At 49.6% G+C, this 22,626-nt stretch overlaps 1 protein-coding gene and 1 pseudogene across 3 annotated transcripts in view; one reads left to right on the forward strand and one right to left on the reverse strand.

The window, feature by feature from the left end:
* Positions 1-22,626, forward strand: part of ARHGEF10 (Rho guanine nucleotide exchange factor 10) — a 143,068-nt gene that overhangs the window by 115,601 nt on the left and 4,841 nt on the right. For all 3 annotated transcript variants that reach the window (XM_054497978.2, XM_054497977.2, XM_063668496.1), the window contains 3 exons: positions 1,659-1,801; positions 13,442-13,616; positions 21,503-21,625. In XM_054497978.2, coding sequence (XP_054353953.1) covers positions 1,659-1,801; positions 13,442-13,616; positions 21,503-21,625 — 441 coding nt within the window. The remainder of the gene's footprint in view (positions 1-1,658; positions 1,802-13,441; positions 13,617-21,502; positions 21,626-22,626) is intronic.
* LOC129042246 (uncharacterized) lies at positions 5,281-5,950 on the reverse strand (annotated as a pseudogene).

The following is a 22,626-nucleotide window of genomic DNA, read 5'->3' on the forward strand; positions in this document are numbered from 1 at the left end:
CACTCCATGCCCCTCAGAGTGTGTGAATGTCAGAGAAAATTGTAGCTCTGCCCTGAGCCCACATATTTCTGAAGGTTGCAGTGTGCAGTGCTTTAAAGGGCTATGAGTACCAGATGGGAAGGCCCATGCACATGTATGTATGCACAGGAGTGTGAGGGGATGTGCACTGTGTGAGCAGGTATGTATGCATGTGTGCACATGTGTGTATGCACACGTGATTGTGAGGGCATGTGTGTGTGTAGGCAGGTGTGTGTGCCTCGAGTGCACATGTGCACACGTGTGTGTCCATGTGTGCACATGTGCATGCCTGCGTGTATGTGTGACGTGCATGCCTGCGTGTGTGTGTGACATGTGCGCACGTGTGTGTATATGGCATGTGCACTTCTGTGTGCGTGCATGTGTGTTGTGCATGGGTGCATGTGCATATTTAGTCACATAATGATACACTGGGCCCTGTGCAGATATTACAAATGAAAAGCAAGCCCATGTTCACTGGGGCTAATAATTACCCTGCAACACTTTTAGCCTAATTGCAACATAAAAGCATTTCCATTAATGTTGAATTATAACTAAAAGTATGCCACAAAAGCCAAAGCTTGCATAGTTGCCTTTTAGTGACTGCACACCTCCGCTTCAGACACTTGTTTTGTATTCAAAGGTTCAGTGCTTGAAATCCAGAACAAAGAGATAAGAACTGAGGCCGTTTTCTCCTGACTGAGTGAAGCGTGTTTATTTGATTAGGAAGTCGACGGCATTGATGGATTAATAATTTAGTTACACTTTTAAGGTCGATGTCTTAATTAATGGTTAGATTGAGAACTGAAAAATTCATTTTAATTATTTATAGGATAATTACATTAGTCACTTTAGAAGTTTGTGGTAAATCTTGCCTCAAATGATTTTCGTTGGTATTCAAGCTAGCAACTCATACTTGATATAAAGTGTGAAAGACCTTGTCAGTAGATCTTTGGAAATATTTTCAAACGAGAATATTTCACGACTCTCTAGGCTTCAAGAAAGGGAACAAATTCATCAAAAGTAAGGAATTCCTTTTGCCTCAGTTTTGATTTCTTATTCTGTGAAGATATAGCCTCTCTTCGTGACGCAGTGTATAGAGCGAGGCACATGTTAGAACGGAAGCAGCTAATGGCGAAGTGTAACATCTGCCCGGTTATTTTGGATGCAGTTCCTTTTAATGATAACTGAATCATCTTATGTACTATTATTGTAAATGGTAGTATTGATTGAACATCTGTGTGCTGGGTACTGTGCTGAGCTTTGTACATGCATTATTTCATTTTTAACTTTTGAAACAACCTTTGCGGCTAGTGGTAGGATGGTCTCGATCTTACCCTGAAGGAAGCTGAGATTCAGGGTGAATGAGTGGTTTGTCTGGGACACACACGGAGGGGATAGGCAGGGGGGCGGGGGGGTCCTGAGGGCCGCGTGTCCCGCAGCTGTCTGTGCTTCCTGGCTGTGCACCGTGGCCCGATTGGGGTGGGTGTCAGCTTGTGGATCCCCAGACACACGCAGGATCAGGCACAAGCATTAACACGACAGGTGATCTTTCGGTTGTCAGTTATTTAAAATGATGTGTGACCCTATTTTCCTGTGCACAGAGAACTGAACTTGAATGAAATGAAATATTTTCTTTTAAGATGGATCCTGGGATTCAGAACCTCAAAAAGTGATAAAATTAGGCGTCCTACCCGTTAGAAGTCTACTCATGATGGAAGACACGTTGTGGGCGGCTTCTGGAGGTCAAGTCTTCATCATCAGTGTGGAGACTCATGCTGTAGAGGTAAGTCACTTAGGTGGCTACACAGTGTGGAAAAGATGCATTTCAGAAACAGCTCAGCTGACTTCTGGTGCTGAAGTCAAGGCTTCTTGCCTGTGGCCGTGTGCTAAAATTCCTTCTAGCCGGGCACAGTGGCTCACGCCTGTAATGCCAACACTCTGGGAGGCCAAGGTTGGAGGATTGTTTGAGCTCAGGAGTTCCAGACCAGCCTGGGCAACAAAGTGAGATCCTGTCCCTACAAAAAAATTAGCTGAGTAGGGCAGTGCACACCTGTAGTGGATGTGGTGGTGCACACCGGTAGTTCCAAGTACTCAGGAGGCTGAGGCAGGAGCATCACTTGAGCCCAGGAGGTCCAGGCTTCATTGAGCCAAGATCTCGCCACTGCACTCCAGCCTGGGCAACAGAATAAGACCCCGTCTCAAAAAAAAAAAAAAAGGAAAGAAAATTCCTTCTAGATTTTGCTTAGAAAGACAAGATTAGCAAGAAAATTCAACTAACCATTTTTTAACCATTTAGCTGTGTTCACTGGTTATCTGCTAAGTAAAAGAAACATTGCTTTAAGAAATGTGTTCAGTATGAACCTGTAAAGTCCTCCAGGACTTAGGGAAAATTTGCATTTGATTGAGGTGACATTTCATTTCAGTAGGCTAAATGGACCATTCACCAAAGAATCAGGAGACAAGTGGGCAGCTGTTTGGAAAACACAGAGCTGGCTCTGAAACCCCAGCCCTCTCCTCTTCTAAACACTCCAGATGGACGGGAATTTCAACATGAAAATGAAACTATAAACCTCTAAGATAAAAAGCAGTAGAATAGTTTTATTACTTTGCAATGGAGAAAACCTCTCCAAGCATGCCACAAACCCAGAAGTTACCATAATAAATAAAATGGTACAGTTTAATAACTTTTTTCACATTGAAATACGTGTATCAAATATTTATGGAGGAAAAATTGGGAAAAAATTCCTGTATATATGACTAAGAATTAATGTTCTTAAAATATAAATATTTCTTATTAAACTAAGAAAAAGGTAACCAACCCAATAGAAGATGTTCAAAGGACATGAACAGGCAGCTCACAGAAAAAGAAAGAAACAATAAACTCATACACATATAACTTAGCCTCATTAGCAACTAACATTGCCTGTTAAAACAAGGTACTGTTTTATTAATAAACTTTATTTTTAGAGCAGTTTTAGGTTCACTGCAAAATTGAATGAAAAGTGCGGAATTTTCCATGTACCCCTCCTCCCACACACGCACAGCACCCCCAACCCCCCATCAGCCCCGTCCTGGAGTGGTGCATTTGTTACAGTCAGTGAGCCTGCATGGGCCTGTCATCATTGCCCAGGGTCCACAGTCCCTCATCACTCAGGGTCCACTGGGGGCTTACTCTTGCTGCTGTGCTTCTGTGGGTTTGGGCAAATGTATCGCAGCATTGTCCACCACTACAGCATCGCACAGAGTGGGTTCACTGCGCTGGAAATCCTCTGCTCTCTGTTTAGCCCTCCTTCCCCAAGTCCTGGCAACCACTGGTCTTCAGGGTGCCATTTCTTCAGATTGACAGAAGGTAAATGCTAAGTATGACCTGGTTGGAACGTGGGGACACAGGGCTCTTGGGACTGCGGGGTCTTAGGGCAGTCCCTCCGGAGGGCACTCACCTATTACCAGTTAGCACTGCGGCTCATAACGTCTTCCCGGCAACTCCCCGCCCTAGAGAAATCCTCTCTACGGAGGAGCTTGTGCACACACATCTAAGGGTGTCGGTTGCAACCTTGTTGGTATCACAAACATTTGGGAGTGTCCTAAATGCATGTGCATGGGAGGAGCTGGGGAAATGAGGGCATCTATGCCCCATGGAGCAGGTGAGCTCAGGCAGTGGGGGGAAGCCCACCCTCTCCTTGTGGGTGTTCCTAAATGCACGCCCATGGGGGCACGTGCAGGCAAGCAGGCTGTGGAACACTGTCCGAGCCCACTCCCAGGGAGGCTGTGGAGCCTGATGAGCCCACCCGTGTCTGCTGTTGTCAGTGGCTGTGTGACGTGCCAGCGTGTGTGTTTGCAGTTGGACAGACATTCCTGAAGTGTTGAGGAAAAGGCTACATACTTCCCCTCACACCTACATTTTTCAGCTGTGTCATATGTGGTGTTTATTATGAGGTTGCGCTGTCTTGTTTTTTACTGTCTGTTCATGGCCATCTCTTGACCCTACTGTCCCTAAACAAACTGGGATAACACAGGTGTATTTTCAGCCAATAAAATGGACCAACTCATCATTAAAAATTCCTTTGGGCCGGGCACAGCGGCTCACACCTGTAATTCCAGCACTTTTGGAGACCAAGATGGGTGGATCGCTTGAGCTCAAGAGTTCAAGACCAGGCTGGGCAACATGGCAAAACCCCATCTCTACAAAAAGTATAAAAATTAGCTGGGCACGGTAGTGCATGCCTGTAGGATATTTGGGAGGCTGAAGTGGGAGGATCACTTGAGCCCAGGAAGTTGAGGCTGCAGTGAGCCAAGATTGCACTGCTATACTCCAGCCTGGGCAACAGAGTAAGACCCTGTCTCAAAAGAAAAATTCCTTTGACCCTCACACAAAAGGTCATAGGAAAGAATGTCTTCAGTTGGGGCCAGGGGTCTAATTTCATCTCTTTGAAGCCTCTGAAGACATTCTAATGACTATATCTACACAAATCCAGAAAGAAATGTTATCATTAAGAGCTTCTAAAAATACTTGTCTAGACCATCATTAGGAGGGATGTATCAGTTCCCCAGGTTAGGAACTTTAAGACATTTTGCTGGTATTTCATGAATCACATTTGCACACACTCATGAGACTGGTTTCAGGATGTGCCTAGGCTGCATCCTCTGTCATCTCAGAGGGAAAGTGGCTCCTGAGCTGCCACACGGACACCCCTTTGGCTGGCAGCACGGCGGGATGCGGGCTAATGCCATCTTCAGCCAGGAAGGGGCTCTCCGGCTGGCCCCTGGAGACGTGGGTTTGGTTAGGGATGCAAGGTCCACACTGGGGCAAGGTGCAGATGGGACCTGGGTCCTGAGCCTCCTGGAGTCCGACACTCTGCCATGGATCATGAATAGCATTCCTGTGTGTGAGTCTGTTTTTGACACAGCCTCCCCAACATCCTTCGAGACCCGGCCTGCTAGACAGGAACAAAAAATAGCTGGACAGGGAGGTCGGGATACATGTTAGATGATTTTTGGCAGTATTGTTCCTGTTACTTTTCATATCCATCTGACACTTCTTATTTCACATGCCCTGAGAATGAGAAGCCTTCAGTTTCGCAGGGAGCCAGGGATTAGCTAGTGCTGCCATGCAGGGTAGCATCGTGGATGCTGTCACAACTTCTTGAGTTTTTTCACAGCCCTTGTACACCATCAGTACAGCCATCCTAGTAATTGTGTATTTACACAGGGAGCTCAGCCATATAGTGCACAGTGATCGTGGATCAGCCACCTACCTGGGCCTCAGTTGTCTGAGCCGACAGCTGGGGGTAATTCCCCTTTCTCAAGCTGCTTGTAATTTATATGCTGTAAATCTCGAAGACTCAGAGAGAAGCAATGTGTTTGGATCCAGATATAGGGCTCTTTCCTTGCATTTTTAGTACCAAAATAACTAAATACATTTTTAGAAAGAAGCAAAAATCTGCTCTCTGAAAACATGAAATTCATCCTGTCGTTCCCGTTGTGCAGGGGAACTGTGGCCAGGGGCTGGTGCAGCCCGCAGGACCTGAGCCCACAAGATTCGAGCCCTGGGTGTGCGTCCGCCTTGCTGACGGCAAGGGCAGCAGCTGCGGGGGGATCCGTCCCGAATGGCCATATGCTGTCAGAACAGTGCTGGCCTGGGAGCTGCATGTGATCTGGGCTTGGGTCGAGCACGCTGGGAGATGCCAGCCATATTTGGAAGAAAAAGGCACCTGAGGCTCTGAGGCTTTGGTGTTCCTGGAGTGACTGTGCCAGTGGAGTAGTCAGCATACCAGTGGGGGTGGCTGGCCCTGTCCCAGTTCTGGCGCCATAACAAAGCAGCACTGGGCAAACCAGTAGAGACGCTGAGCCAGGTGCTTGGTGCAGCACCCCCAGCGTGGCAGGGGGGCACCCACCTGCCTGTCAGGGCCATCAGGAGCAGATGGGAAGACATGCCGTGGACGCTGAGCTGCCGCACGGTGCCGGTCACAGTCACCTGGACGCTTTAGGGGAGGGGAAGTATCTCTTTTTCTCCAACTGCAAATAGCCCTTTACCCTGGGTTTGTCCAATTGCTGTTTAAATCTCATAGTGTTAGGAACACGGATGCAGTGCTAAGGGATCTGACATTTAGGAAAGGGTGAATCATTCTGGATTTCTGGGGGGTGTTGCCTGGACAGGTTTCTTGCTTAGAGCCTTGAGTCACAGCTAGTTTCAGTTGAATAACTACAGCTGCTTAAAGTGCAAACCTTTTCTTCCTCACTCTTGATTTTCTACAATATGCAGTGCTCTTGACTGAAGACAGATGGAAGGAAATAGAGGAAAAAGGTTTCTTGCCCCCATCCTCCACTGAAGGGAAAAACAGAATGAAATAATAAAATAGGTGAGATATTAAAAATGACCTAAATAGTGCAACATAGTGATTTTCTGCAGCAATGCCTTTTTTTCTCATAGGAATTTAATTCTTGTCATTGTGTAGAAAGAGACACAGGGCAACAAAACAGGCCTAAGCGGGCATGGTGGCTCACGCCTGTAATCCCAGCTACTTGGGAGGCTGAGGCAGGAGGACTGCTTGAGGCTAGGAGTTCAAGGCCAGCCTGGGCAACAGAGTGAGACCCTATATCTAAACACAGAAAATAAAACAACAGGCCCAGGTCAGCAGAAGAGGCCAGAGATCCCCGAACACTGTTGAATTCCAGTCCCCAGAAACCCCCGAACACTGTGGAATCCCAGTCCCCAGAAACCCTGAACACTGTGGAATCCCAGTCCCCAGAAACCCCCAAACACTGTGGAATCCCAGTCCCCAGAAACCCCCGAACACTATTGAATACCAGTCCCCAGAAACCCCCGACCACTGTGGAATCCCAGTCCCCAGAGACTCCTGAACACTGTGGAATACCAGTTCTGAGAGACCCCCGAACACTGTGGAATCCCGGTCCCCAGAGACCCCCGAAGACTGTGGAATCCATAGCCTGCTTTCTTTCAGACGCCTTCAGAATCACACAATTTCAAGGCAAACGGAGACTTAGAGATCCTGTGGCCCAGTGTTCTTATTTTCAGAGAACCGAGGCTTAGAGAAAGGAGAAGCCATGCCCAACATCAGTGCTAAGGTAATATCCATATAATCTGTCCTCCAGCAGAAACATAGCAAACATTTACCAAGTACCTAGCACTGTGCAAAAACAGACCAACCACAGATGGTTAAGACATTGATCACACAGGCCCGGCTTTCAGTCCCAGGATGGCTGGGCTGCCAGCGTGAGTGAGGGTGCTGTGGAAGTTTTGGGGGCAACATTCCTTCCAGGCCTCAGGCTGGCACAGTGAGCCAAAATCCGGGGGCCCTGCATCCCACAGTTACTACGAATTTCACGACGGCAGCAGCAAAGCATCAAGCCAAGCATGCGTCCCTGCAGGCACAGGGCCCTCGGCAGCTGCTAGGGATGGTGCCCATGTGGCTGCCTGGTCGAGGGTGAGGAGGGATTCACTAGGAGAAAAACTGGGATGCCACCTCAGAGAGGGAGAGATGCATCAGGCTTTGAGACTGCTGGTCCCCAAGGGGCTGCTGGAAGCAGAGGGTGGGTCTGTGAGCACAGTAGGGGACAAGGAGCTTGGGTCCTGTCCCTGGCTCAGCTCCCGGGGATTGGGGGGAAGCATGGGCAGTGCAGGCATCCCCATGCCACTGAAGGTAGCCACCTTTGACTTGACTTCTTGGAGCACAGTTCTGTGTAGTTTTCTTTTAAACAGCACTTTTGCTGCAGACGGTGCTGAGCCATTGAAGGGTTTTTAGTGTGGAACAGATGTCAAAATTTGTTTTCAGAAGAGTATTTTGCCAGCAATGTAACGGGGTGCCAGACGCTTGGATACTAGAACCAAGGAGGTTGTGCTGGGTTAAAAACTCCATGGGTTTGGTTTTTTTAAATCATCTTTCCAGAAGTTTGGATTGTGATTGTGAAAGAATCAAAAGCCCGAGGAATGAAAGAAGCTTTGCTCCTCTATTCTCTAGTCACACCAGAGTTCCGTCATATGCCACGGTTGTTTGTTCTGCTTTTTAAAATCTTCTCTATGGAAGTTGCCTTCCTCTGCCCCAAACAGTTTTCCAGGGAGTAATTTCTGCTTTGTTCTGAACTGTCTAAAGAAACCAGCTATGATGGAGACTTGTGCATGAAACAGGCAGCAGGTGGCCAACAAATTAGATAATCTAGATGAGATGGGCAGACTCTAGAGTGGCACAAACTACCAAAGCTGAATTATGAAGAAATAGAAATAGAACACTTGAATAGACCTAAAACTAGTAAGGAAATTGAATCAGTAATCACAAACTTCTGAACAACAACAAAAAGCCCAGGACCAGATGGCTTCATTGGTGAATTCTAACCTAACATCTTTAAAAAAGAATTAACAGCACTCTTTCCCAAACTCTCCAAAAATATTGACGAGGAGGGAACAACACTTTATACTCATTCTGCAGTCAGCATGACCCCGATACCAAAGACACAACAAGAAAACCACAGACCAGTATCCACTGTGAGCATGGATGCAAAAATCCTCAACGGAAGACTTGCAAAGTGAAATCAACAGCGTACTGAAAGGATTGTGTACCCTGGAAAAATGAGATGGATTCCTGAAATGCAAAGATGGTTCAGGACGTGAAAATCAATCAGTGGAATGCATCACATTAGCAGAATAATGGGGAAAAACCCACATGATCATCTCAATTGATGCACAAAAAGTACTTGACATAATTTATCAGCCTTTTATGATAAAAACAATCAAACTAAGACTAGAAGGTGACTTTTCCTCAACCTGCCAAAGGGCATCTATAAAAAACTCACAGCTAACATCATACTTTATGGTTAAAGAAAAAAAGTTTTCCCCTGAAGATCAAGAACAAGACAAAGATGCCTTCTACCATTTTTATTCACAGTAGTAATGGAGGATCTGCCAGAGCAATTAGACAAGGGAAAAAGAGTGGAGGACTCAGATGAAAGGAAGAAGTAAAGTTGCATTTGCATATGATATCCTCTTGTATGTAGAAAATTCTGAGGAATCCAAAGCAAAACTACTAGACTAATAAACAGGTTGAGCAAGGTTACAGGGCACAAGATCGGTATACAAAAATCAATTAAATTTCTATACACTAGCAGCAAACAACCTGAAAATGAGATAAAGAAAACTTCATTTATAATGCTGTCAAAAAGAAAAATACTTAGAGAAATTTTTAATCAAAAAGTGCAAGATTTATACACTAAAAACTACAAGACATCATTCAAAGAAATTAAAGAATACCTAAATAAATGGGAAGGCATCCTATGTTCATAGATTGGAAGATGTACTACTGTTAAGAAGAAAACAGTCCCCAAATGGATCTGCAGATTCAACACAATCCTTATCAAAATTTCCACTGCTTTTTTTTTTTAAAACGAAACTTGACAAGCACATCCTGAGATTCATCTGGAAATGCAGGGGATCCAGAATAGCCAAAATAATCTAGAAAAAGAACAAAATTGGAGGCCCACACTTCCTAATTTCAGATTTTACCACACAGCCACAATAAGCAAGACAGCATGGTGCTGGCACGGGACAGACACATACATCAGTGACATAGACCAGAAACCACATGTGTCTGTGGTCACATAATTTTCAACACGGTGCCAAAACTATTCCATTTGAATATTGAATGGCCTCTTCAACAGGTGCTGCTGGCACAACTGGGTATCCATGTGCAGAAGAATGAAGTTGGACCCCTGCCTCACACCACATACAAAATTATCTCAAATGAATTAAAACATAAATGTAAAAGCTAAAACTATAAAAACCTTAAATTATAGGGGTAAATCCTCATGATTTTGGACTAGACAGTGGTTTCTTAGATCTGACACCTCAAGCACAAGCAACCGATGTGGAAAAATAAGACACACTGGGCTTTATTAAAGTTAAAACCTTTTTGCTTCAAAGGACACTATCAACGGGGTGAAAAGACAACCCACAGAGTGGGAGAAAATACGTATAGCTCATGTGAGAAGGATCTAGTATGCAGAGTATCTAACACACTCTTAGATCTTAATAAAAAGAAAACTAACGCTATTAAAGGCAAGGGAACTGAATGGATATTTCTCCAAAGAAGATGTACAGTCGACCCATAGGCACACGAGAAGATGGTCAGCATTGTTGCTTGTTAGGGAATCATGGAGCGAAACCACAATGAGACGCTGTGTCACACACTAGGATGGCAAGAATAGTGTTGTTAGTGGAGCCAGCATGCACTGGAGAGCACGTGAGGACGCTGGGAGACTCTTGCTGGTGGGAATGCAGAATGGTACAATTTCTGAGAAGACAGTTTGTGATTTCTTCAGAAAGTAACTCGTGGCATGACCAGGTGACCCAGCATTTCCAGTCGTAGGTGTAGATTCAGAAGAACCTGATATTCATGCAGACACGAATTATCATAGCAGTGTTATTTATAGTCAAAAAGCGGATGCAGCCCAGACGCCCAGGAACTGGTGAATGGACAGAATGTGGTTCCTTCATACACGAGGATTGGTTTCAGCCATAGAAAGGAGCGAAGCCCCAACTCACGCCACCACATGGATGAACCTGGAAAACGCCAAATTCAGTGAAAAGCCAGACACAAAAGGCCGAACATTGTAGGATTTTGTTTATATGAAATGTCAGAACAGGCAAATCCAGAGACAGAATGTGGATGAGTGATTGTCAGGAGCTGGGGAAGGGGGCATAATGGTGATAAAATGTTCTGGAATTCAAGAGCGGTTAAGGTTGGCAACTTCCCGAATATACTAAAAAGCACAGAATTGCGCCCTATAGAAGGGTGAACTTCATGATATGTGAATTATAGTTCAGTGTTTTCAAAAGGAGGTGGCAGTTTTGGAAGTAGCTGAGAAGTCAGCAGAAGTTAGCCTGAAGCAGGTGCAGGAGCTGGCCCCAAAGATGGCTGCTGGGAGCGGCCTGCCTAGCACAGGCAGGAGGAGGGGAACCCCACAGCCCAGCCGGGAAGGGGCACAGGCTTTTCTTCCTTTCCTTTTTCCCTCTTTTTCTTTTTGAGTGAGACTTGTGCATGCTTTGGGGCTCAATGACAGAAGCCAGGAGAGACAGGGCCCCATTCCAGGAGGAGGGCGAGGAGCAGGGGAGGAAGGAGCCAGTGCCGGGAGGAGGCCAGATTCAGGGAGCTCTGCAGGTTGGAGGTGGAGTGTCGGGGAAGTGTGGGCCTGCACGCCTTCTCCTCTGTGACGCAGGAGGCCAACTCAGAGGGAGGAGGGATCAAAAACAGACCCGCGCTAGAACCATCTGGAATCCGAACCCAGACTTCCCAACTCCCAGGCAGATGCTCTGTCTCCCACGCCGCACAGCCCAGATAGTTTAGAGTGTGAAGATCCTGTGAAGCTTCAGTTCATAAAAACACTTGGGATCTTTGTGTATGAGATTCGTGTTCCGCTGGGGAGTAAGAGCTGGATTATCTGCATAGGAACCAAGTCACAAGTCAGTGATGCAGACTCCTTTGCAATTGTGAGCACCAGTTCCTTCTCATTGACAAATATTTAAATTCAACTTGTGATTATTGAAGAAATTTTCTATGAGGAAACTACAGGCATATGGCGAGAGGCATTTACACAGCTGACTCTAGAATGGGCATTTTATGAGGAAACTACGGGCATGTGGCGAGAGGCATTTACACAGCTGACTCTAGAATGGGCATTTTATGAGGAAACTACGGGCATATGGCGAGAGGCATTTACACGGCTGACTAGAATGGGCATTTTATGTGGAAACTACGGGCATATGGCGAAAAGCATTTACACGGCTGACTCTAGAATGGGCATTTTATGAGGAAACTCTGGGCATATGGCAAGAGGCATTTATACGGCTGACTCTAGAATGGGCATTTTATGAGGAAACTATGGGCATATGGCGAGAGGCATTTACACAGCTGACTCTAGAATGGGCATTTTAGAGGCGGGGCTCTCACTTCACATCAGGGGACCTTGGGGGTTCCAGTTTGCTCCAGGGGGGTGGACAGTCAGATGTGGAGCCCGCTCAAGACCCACAGTGATGGGACTTGGGGCCGTGTGGGCCAGCCTCCCTCACTGTGTCACCTCCCTGGGGACCCCAGCTTCCCACACCATGTCGCCTCCCTCGGGATCCCAGCTTCCCACACCATGCTGCCTCCCTGGGGACCCCAGCCTCCCACACCGTGTCACCTCCCTTGGGACCCCAGCCCCTGCGTGCCCAGCCTGAGGACACAGTCCCCTCCTCAGATGGCATCGCTCTCAGGCCCTGCAGCGCCCCTGTGTAGGCTGGGGTCCTCCTCTGCCCCCCGTTCCTGATGGAATCTCAACTGAAATAAGAGGCGATACCATGGGAGAAGGGATCTCCCATCCACTGAAGTCGCATCCCTGAGTTCCTGCCCGCTGGGCTCATTGGGCTCTGGGCGCGGCGTAGTGCCGCAGGGTGGGGTTTGGTGCCACGGGGCATGTGTGTGGAGTCAGCAGTCTCCACCATGGGGGCTGTGGTCTTTTCCCTTATTCTCAGATTGTGGGACAACTCATAGGGCCGAGATGTCAGTCTGGTTATTTCCTGTGGGTTTTTATGAGTTTCATCACTACTTTAGATAATTGTGCAGGATCATGAGTTTCTTTAATTTCAAGAGCTGTGAGGCTGCTGGTTCCTGGGGCACACAGTGTCTCTAAGCTTAATCCCAGCCCTCACCCCCTGCCGCCCCCTCCAGTCCCTGATGGGCAAGGCGGGGGCAGTCCTCCTGGCACTGATCCCAGAAAGCCTGAATGCCAGGCAGCCCCTGAGGCCGTGTGGGGGGGTCGCTGTGTGAGCAGCCCCTGCTGGCTGTGAGGTGACGAGGGCCCAGGCCCAGGCACCAGTGGGACCCCTCAGAGCAGGCCACTGGGATGCACTTTTGGAGCTGCGGGGCTGCAGCTGAGCCTGGAAGCTCCAGAAGGACCAGGTTGCATAGAGAAGCAGAAGGTGCCTTTCCAGGACAGCAGAGCTAAGAGGAGGCACAGACTCAGAACCAGGGTCGGGCTGCAGGCAGGCGGTGGGGCCCCATGCCACAGCCTGGAGACCTCGGGGAAGGTTCCAGCAGGTTCTGATGGGCCTGGGGGGATGGATCCTGTGCCTCCCCTTGCCGGCCTGCCCATGTCTCCTTTAGGACACAAGCTCAGTGGCCCCTCGGTAGGTGCACCATGCCTGTGTCTTTGGAATGGCCATTTTCTGGGCTCACGAAGGAGCCAGGATGATTGGAAAATGGCAGGCAGTTGGGTTGCTGGTGTTCGGTTGCTGGAGAGGCCTGTGATTTGGAGCAAAGCCTGCTACTGTGTTGCAGCCACTGAATGGCGCTCCAGCCGGACGCCATGTGGACCCAACAGGCCCCACTCAGACTTACTCCACAGGGCTAGCGGACTTGACCTCTCGATTTCACAGGGTCAGCTGGAGGCCCACCAGGAGGAAGGCATGGTGATCTCCCACATGGCCGTGTCCGGCGTCGGGATCTGGATTGCCTTCACCTCGGGGTCCACTCTCCGACTTTTTCACACAGAAACTCTCAAGCACCTGCAGGACATCAACATCGCCACCCCTGTTCACAACATGCTGCCAGGTAAGGGGACGGGACGGGGCCCAGGGATGGGACGGCGACTGGGGATGGACGTGGGGGGTGCGGAGCGCGGTCAGCCCACCTTAGCACTTCCCAGTGCAGGACACTGTTCACAGCATGCTGCCAGGTAAGGGGGCGGGACAGGGCCCAGGGACAGACGTGGGGGTACGGAGCACGGTCAGCCCACCTTAGCGCTTCCCAGTGCAGGACACTGTTCACAGCATGCTGCCAGGTAAGGGGGCGGGACAGGGCCCAGGGACAGACGTGGGGGTACGGAGCACGGTCAGCCCACCTTAGCGCTTCCCGGTGCAGGGCACAGAGGCCCTGACGGAGCCGCGTGCTGGGAGGAGCGGCGTGCTGGGAGGAGCCGCGTGCTGGGAGGAGCCGCATGGCAGTGCCATCTCTGTAGGTCAAAGCGGGTGGGAGACGATTTCTCATCGTCGGTGCAACAAGGCCCTGGGGAAGCCAGGACCTGAGGCTGAAGAACACAGAACAGGAGGCCTCCCTTTGACTGGGAGGGCTGTTGGGGAGAGGCCAACAGAGGCGTATGTTTGTGAATGCCCTGTTGCTGGTGGGTGTCACTGAAGTTTCTGGGCAGGGGAGAAGGCCGTTACACATTGAGTTTTGGGAGGATCATCCTACAACAGGATGGAGGAAAGAAATGAGGAGGGGGCCCAACCGGCTTCTTTCACGGGTAGCCGGAGGCCGTGGTGGGGTCCGTGGAAGGGCTGTTTTGGTTCTTTGCCTGCTGGTGGGTATTGGAAGACGTTTGCAGTTTTAAGGGGAAGGCATGAAGTAAGGGCTCTGCCTCCAAGCCCTTCGGCTGCTGTGACACATGCCACAGACGGGCAGGCTTACAAGCCAGAGAGGCTGCCCCTCCACGTTCTGGAGGTTGCATGCCGGGGAGCACGGTGCCTGCAGGGCCGGTTTCTGGGAGGATCTGCTTTCTGCTTTGCAGTTGGTGCCTTCTGGCTGGGGCCTCATGTGGTGGAGAAAGAGCCCTGGGGTCTCCTCTGCTTCCTGTAAGGGTGCTAATGCCATCATGGGGACCCTATCCTCATGACCTCATCTAACCCTAATCACCTCCCCAAAGCCCCGCCTCCTCGCACCATCCCACCGCGGGCAGGGCTTCAACAATGAAATTTGGGGAGACACAAACATTCAGTCCATGACGGGCCATTTATGATACGTTGAAAAAAACCACAATGATTAGGGGTCTGGTTCTAACGGGTGTGAGGCCGTCCTTTGACAAGGGGAGGATAAGGAGGACGAGGCGGCGTTGGGATGTTCCTTGGGGCCTCTGCGTCCCCTCCGCACTCCCACTGGAGGTAGGAGGGTGAATATATTCGGTGCACGGTGGATCCGTGATAGCCGTTCTTTTCTCAGGGGCTAACTGTACAAGTCATTGTTAAAATACTACAGGAGATTTCTCTTAGTGAGGAAAAGGAGGTTTATGTAACATGCAAGTTTATATTTAGAGAACCAAAATGGTTAAGTCCCTGTAGCTCAGAAAGCAGATGCTCTGCTGCGGACCTTGTGTTTTCTTTGGAGCACTCACTGCTGGAGCAAATGTTTGCTGCAGGAATAGGCTGTCGTTGTTGGGACAAAACCAAGTCACATCCGTAATTGCCAAAGCACGCTCTCACGCGGCAGTGAGTGTCCATGTGTTCAAAGTTCTGTACACAATGGGAGGTGAGGAGGGTGTTGTGAGAAAAACCTCTCCACTCGACCTCCCGTGGGCTCCAGCATCTGAGCCACCAAATCCTGCCCCAGCTGCCCTGCAGCGCAGACCTCCCTCCTAGGAGAAGCAGCCCACGGTTACCCTGGTTCCAGAGTTCCGAGAGCAGCCATGGAAATGAAGCGGCCCCGCAGGATCCTTGGTGTTTATCCCTCTCCGGTTAGGATCAGAAAGAAACTCCTAATGAAGGGAAGGCTCTGGCAAGTGTGAGTGGAGTTTGTATTTTGAATTTGATTTCTTAATAAAATAACCCTTGCACACGATTTAATAAAACCCAACAGCACTCACGCCCAGGCTATGAAAAGCAAAGCAGGATAGGAAAGCCTGCGCTCTGGGGACCCACAGCCTCGCCCGCATCCCAGCACCCCACCCATTGTCAGCACCCAACCCTGCCTCCTCACACCCCATCCTCACACCCCACCCCGCAGTCAGCGCCCACCCTCTCATCCCAGCACCCCACCCACTGTCAGCACCCGCCCCGGCACCCCCACCGTCCCCATACCCCACCCTGCTGTCAGCTGCCTCTCCCGCCCGCCTCCCTACTGCTGCTGCTCAAAAGCCACTCCTGTATGGCAGGTTCTTGATGTTTTGTTTTAGATACTGTCTTTGACCTCTCCTGTAGAAGAGAAAGACGGAATTATCCTGCTTCCCTCCAAGCATAGAGCACCCAACACAGTCCTGCACCCACCCAGAATCAGAATGCAGAGCCCTTGTCGGCTGCTCAGGTCGCAGGTTCTGGCTAAATCGCAGCTGCCTGTGTTGCGTGTTTTGGATGAATAAAGTTGTCTGTGGCTGGGCGCTGAGCCTTCCTTGGGACTTTTCACCCTTCAGCTCATAGTTTCCAGGCGGCTGATGATGGATCCATCCCAAGCCCACCACAAGCCTCTCACTTGGTAGCAGATGCATGGGGCTCTGCAGAGCCACCGTCCCCTGGCGCCCACCCTCCGGGACCCCTCCAACATCCTGGGCTGGCTCTCCACGGCCACAGTGCGTGCCCTTAGCCCCCTGCTCTGGGGGCCCCTGAATCGTGGGTCTTTACTTATTCCTGCACGACATAGTCAGGTCTGCATTTTAGACCCGCATGAAAGCAAACACATGCGTCTGTCCAGATGGAGCGCCGTGCTTCTAGTTGGCAGGTTTCTCTGGCATTTCGGTACTAAGTTTGAAATAGCTCCAGCTTCAGTGATTTCTTGGGGACACTGACTGCTTTACCCACATTCAGTTCTCTGCTCCCAGGCTGTGGTCTGCTGCCACCGTGGCCTTGTCAGTAGGAGAAAGGTACACGGGTTAGAGCCAACCTTGGTGACACCAGAAGGTCAGTTTTGTTTGTGATGCTTCTGACAGTGATTCTCTGTAAGATCCTCGGAGGGGCATAGACTGAAATGGTTCTGATTTTCATTGCATTTTGTGACTCAGAGGGAATGAGCAGGCCAGAGAGTCCTTTCCTCTCGTCTCCTCTGTCTAGTCGTCTTTGCCTTTCAGCCAATATTTCATACATTTCATGCTGTATTTAGACATTCTGGTGGGGGCATGTTCATACCATGCTGAAGTGTGCGGATGCTGAGGTCGCCGGGCCATCATTGCTCCTGGGTTCTTCTCCTCCTTATTGTCCAAGATGGTTCTTGGAGGCCCACACATGTCCTCTGTGCTCTGTTCGCACACACACAAAACCATTCTAGAGTTGTATTCATGACGATGCTCAAATGGGTTTTCGTATGTCTGTCTGTCTGTGTGTGTGTGTGTGTGGCAACAAGACATAAAATTATCTTTTTGTATTATTGCTGGAATATAAAAGTCAGGTAGCTTCTGCAAGTGAAGACTTGCCAAGCCGAAACAACAAAATTTAAAAAAAACAAACTGTATTATAACTCATGCCTTTTGTATAAGTTCACACAACGTGATGAAACCTCCTTCCTTCCTCAGGGTCTCAGCACGCTGGCCCCTGGGGAATCCGTGAATCTGTAGCTAAGGACCTGGCTTTTCTCCTTCTATTTGGAATTCAGTTCTGAAAACCATTTAGCTCACGTTCTTTCACATAAGCTACATCAGATTCAACACAGACTAACAGTTGATGAAGGTCTGTGATTAACATACACATTCGTTAGAGCGGTCGTTACCTTTCTAAGTGATAAAGGAGTAGAGTTGACAGCGAGTGAGTTCACGGCGCCTCAGCTTTTAGGTTGTGAGCAGTTGCAGTAGGTTACGTCACCAGGCAGATGTTTCCTGCTCTGTCCCACATGTTCAAAGGAGGATATTTTTGATGGAAAAGTGCTGAGACACATGGTAAATTGTGCCTTTCTGAGTCTCCACCGAGCGAATACAGAGCCTCCAGGAACTATGTGACCAAATAAAATGGCCAAAATTTCCATTAAAAAAAAAAAAAAAGTGTAGCTGTTCTGAAGACCATGGACTACACCGTAAGGGAATTCAGTAAATGAAACCTGACTCAAGATGGTGAGTTAACAAACGAGACTGAGGACTTGGGAGCCACAGCCTTTCTCAGTGGCCGGTGTGGCCCTGGCCTGTCCTTTGGTTTATGTTCCAGGCTGGGAAGAGCAGAGGGCAAATCCCCCTGGTAGCATTCCCTCCCATACTTGGGGGACTTATTGCTTCTTCTACTCACTGTTCTGTCTCTGAGGTTATTTGAATGAACCTGGATGGTGTTGTTTACACCTCCAGCCCCTCCCAGCCTCCAGAGCGGGAGATGCTTGTCTCTGTGGCTGCCTGCGGAAGGCCCTGGTGGCTCACCACGGAGTCGCCATCCAGCAGCGGCTCAAGTGCAGTCAGTCCCACTTCACACATGTAACCCATTTACCAGCCTCACTGTGCAGCTGCATCACCGTTCACCACCTCAGCTGCCCCTGCTCCCACCTCGCCAGCGGACCTCACATGGGCTCCAGCTCCCAGGACCCAGCCCCATCTGGGACACACCCTGCTGTCCTGTCTAGGTCACTGTTGGTGCTTCCGGACGGGCACGGGATGCCTGGACAGTGGCACTCACTGCAGCCTCTGGATTCGGAAAATGACCGCATGATCTCATGACTGTGGCCGTCAACTTTCACATGTAAAATTAAAGATGTTGATTGGCAGACTGCTTGGAAAATGCAATGGAAAACCACTCTCTGGAACTTAACTCTTTTACGTAGTTCCTGGGTACTTTGAAACCAGTTTAAAACATTCATATCGGGTTTTTACCTGCTTTTACCCTTTTTATTTATTATTTATTTATTTATTTATTTATTTATTTATTTATTTATTTGAAACAGAGTTTCACTCTTTTTGCCAAGGCTGGAGTGCAATGGTGCGATCTTGGCTCACTGCAACCTCCGCCTCCTGGGTTCAAGCAATTCTCCTGCCTCAGCTCCTGAGTAGTTGGGATTACAGGCGCCTACCACCACGCCCAGCTAGTTTTTTTGTATTTTTTTGTTTTGTTTTGTTTTTTAGGGTTTTTTTTTTTTTTTTTTTGTATTTTTAGTAGGGATGGGGTTTCACTATATTGGCCAGGCTGGTCTCGAACTCCTGGCCTCAGGGGATCCACCCACCTCGGCCTCCCAAAGAGCCACTGCACCCGGCCTATCCTTTTTATTAAATGCAAGCTTTGGCCAGCATCACAGGAGCCCTTCCAGAAGCCAGGCCATCGTTTCAGTCACGCAGCCACAGCCTTGCCCTGCAGGCAAGTGGGGCTTCTCCCCTTCCCAGTATCTCACATCCCTGCTCCCACAGCGGGGCTGCTTCCCATCCTAGTGCCACACGGAGGGCCGGGGAGGCCAGGTTCAGGCTCGATGCTGCACTAATATGCACACTGGTTTTCTCTCTCATAAGACAATCATGTTTCATACTTAAAATACTTACTGTTGAGTCAAACTGCTGCTCTAGAAAGATCACCCACATTCCCTTTGCGGCTGCGCCCCGGGCTGTTCCCCGTGTTGTAGAGCGGTCAGGACTTCGGAGCAGCTGGGAATCACGTACACTGCGTATCAGCTTTGAAGCCGCTGCCGTGTTTTTCATTAGCTTTAGAAAATAACAGCGCCGGCTTACATACAGGACAGTGCTGTGGATTCACTATTGCCCTGACCAAGTCACGCCGACCAGGCAAACATTCAGAATTCCTGGGATATGCATATTATTGAGCTTTTAAAAATAATATGAATCGGTGTTTAGAAATAGAACCAAATGTCTTTCTTTTTCTGTAGTGAGGGTTTTTTGTTTTGGGGGAGGCTGTTTGACCTCTGTGGATATGGAGTCTTTGGCTCTGGTGTCAGATTGTTTTTCATGCTCTTTATCTGAGATGAACTTTGGGTCAAATGCAGGAATATTTAAAATAGCTTTTATGTCTACGGAAAAGAAGAATCAAACTGTTTTTAAGTGTTCACCATCACTTCTCAGGAGCAAGCTAAATTGGCCTTCTGTGCTCCTCAGCTTTGGAGCTAAACAGAGAAACACTGGGGATTATCTTTTCTGTGTTTGAAGGCCACGATGCTGACGATTGTGTCAGAGTTGTGGTGGAATGATGTGAAAGTCCAGACCCACCCTGAAACCACAATGAGGCGGGGTCTTTGGAGCAGCTGATACGTCTCCCACCCTGTAACCACAGTGAGGCAGGGTCTTTGCAGCAGGCCATGCATCTCCCACCCTGTAACCGCCATGAGGTGGTCTTCCTGTAACCACAGTGAGGCAGGGTCTTTGGAGCAGGCCATGCATCTCCCACCCTGTAACCGCCATGAGGTGGTCTTCCTGTAACCACAGTGAGGTGGGGTCTTTGGAGTAGGTGATGCGTCTCCCACCCTGTAAATCCAGTGAGGTGGGGTCTTTGGAGCAGGTGCTGTGTCTCCCATCCTGTAACTGCAGTGATGTGGGGTCTTGAAACAGGCCATGCATCTCCCACCCTGTAACCACCGTGAGGCGCGGTCTTCCCTGTAACCGCCGTGAGGCGGGGTCTTCCTTGTAACCTACGTGAGGCAGGGTCTTCCCTGTAGCCACAGTGAGGCGGGGGTCTTCCCTGTAACCGCCGTGAGGCGGGGTCTTCCCTTTAACCGCCGTGAGGCGGGGTCTTCCCTGTAGCCACAGTGAGGCGGGGTCTTCCCTTTAACCGCCGTGAGGCGGGGTCTTCCCTGTAGCCGCCGTGAGGCGGGGGTCTTCCCTGTAACCGCCGGGAGGCGGGGTCTTCCCTGTAGCCGCCGTGAGGCGGGGGTCTTCCCTGTAACCGCCGGGAGGCGGGGTTTTCCCTGTAGCCACGGTGAGGCGGGGTGTTCCCTGTAGCCACAGGGAGGCGGGGTCTTCCCTGTAGCCACGGTGAGGCGGGGTCTTCCCTTTAACCGCTGTGAGGTGGGGTCTTCCCTGTAGCCACGGTGAGGCGGGGGTCTTCCCTGTAGCCACGGTGAGGCAGGGGTCTTCCTGAAACTGCATTGAGGCACGGTCTTGGAATAGGCCAGGCGTCTCCCACATTGTTTTGCAGCCACTTTCTAGCCTTGTCACTGCCGGAGCAAATTGTTTACTTTCTCTGGGCTTCAGATCCTTGGCTGTAAAGCAAATCAAAACCAAACAAAGAGCCTCAAAGGCCCTTCTGACCCCACCATCCACCATGGTGTTTCCCTGCTGTGTCCAGTGCTGAGGCTGTGTGACGATGTTCTTCACGCAGAGCCCTGGAGAGGCCTTTCATTTCCCCTCTAGGGTCCAACTGCAGCTGAGGGCCCGTTACTCAAGTCCAGCCGTGCCCATTAAGAGACCTCTCCTCACTTGTAAAGGGGCCTCTGTGCTCCCAAAGAACCACAGGCCGCTGTGTATGTCGGGGGCTCACGAGCTCACGTGCTACACGGCCCAGAAGCAAACGGTTTAGACAGATTCATCCAGGGGCTTGATTCATGGCTGAAGGGGCTGAGCAGAGCCATGCAGAGGACAGTCCAGGAGACCCAGCCAGACATCTGGCCTGTTCTGTTCAGGTGCAGGTGCAGGGCATGCCCCCAAGACCCTTGTCTTGCTCATGTGGTTGAGGGAGCCTGGTGCTCGGGTTTGGGAACTCCTGTGCCACATCCTGCCCCTGGCGGATTTGGTGGTGGCACAACAGGCCTGTGGGGTTTCCAGCACCCCCTCACTGCCCCACCACCTCTGCTACACAAACGAGACCCGAAGCCACTCGTGTCTTTCCGCCCAGGGCACCAGCGGCTGTCGGTGACGAGCCTGCTTGTCTGCCACGGATTGCTGATGGTCGGCACCAGCCTGGGAGTCCTCGTGGCCCTGCCGGTCCCACGTCTGCAAGGGATTCCCAAAGTGACCGGTGAGTGGCACCTGCAGACTGAGTGGCTGCATCCTGTCTTGCAGACTCGTGGAGCATAGCAGTGTGTAGTGTGATTTAACATCCTAGGATTGTTTAAACAATTCATATTATCTGTGCTTTTTCAGTGTATTATAATGACTTAATAGACTGTCTGTTTAATTGGAATTATCAATTTATATTTTTTTCTGTTTATTACCTTAGTAGTCCAAGGAGAATCTTATGTTTTCATATTCTGTTTACTGCCAGAATTAGTTTCCATCATTCCTTTCTGTGTTTTATATTGTGAAGAAGGAAGCCGGGATCTCCATTGTTCCTTTCCGTGTTTTATATTGTGAGGAAGGAAGCCAGGATCTCCGTCATTCCTTTCTGTATTTTATGTTGTGAAGAAGGAAGCTGGGATCTCCATCGTTCCTTTCTGTATTTTATGTTGTGAAGAAGGAAGCCGGGGATCTGAAAAGGCTCCGTTGTGCTGTTGCAATGTCAGTAAGAGCTCAGGCTGGAGCACATGGCCTTTCTGGAAAGCACGGTCGCATTAGGGATTGGAGGCCTTAAAATATGCTTGTGTGTCTGGAATCAGGATTCCCAATCCAGGGAATTGGCCCAGGAAACAGCCTAATCTAGGAACAAAGTATGATGCAAAAAGACATTTGCCACAGCATTTAATTTTTAACAGCACAAAACAGGAGGTGACCCGCAGTTCGTAATGAGGGATTGGGCCATTTAATAAAATGGTGGCATTGCCGGTAATGGGTAGAACGCAGCCAGCAGAAGTGGTGTGTGCGGAGCCTGCAGTGACGCGGAAAACTCCTCGTCCTGTAAGTTCAGTAAACCACGGCCTTAGATTCTATGTGGGTTACGATGTCAGCCGGGGGAAATACTAACAGAGAAAACGCTTTGCAGGAAGCTTGTAGAACAGAACTGTTCCTACGGGCTCCATTTCTGTGATTTTCTCCCAGGCCGACCTGACGGTGGCTTCTGTGCACTCAGATTTTGGCAGGTCC

The sequence above is a fragment of the Pongo pygmaeus genome, chromosome 7, assembly GCF_028885625.2.
Source record: "Pongo pygmaeus isolate AG05252 chromosome 7, NHGRI_mPonPyg2-v2.0_pri, whole genome shotgun sequence".
Lineage (NCBI taxonomy): Eukaryota > Metazoa > Chordata > Mammalia > Primates > Hominidae > Pongo > Pongo pygmaeus.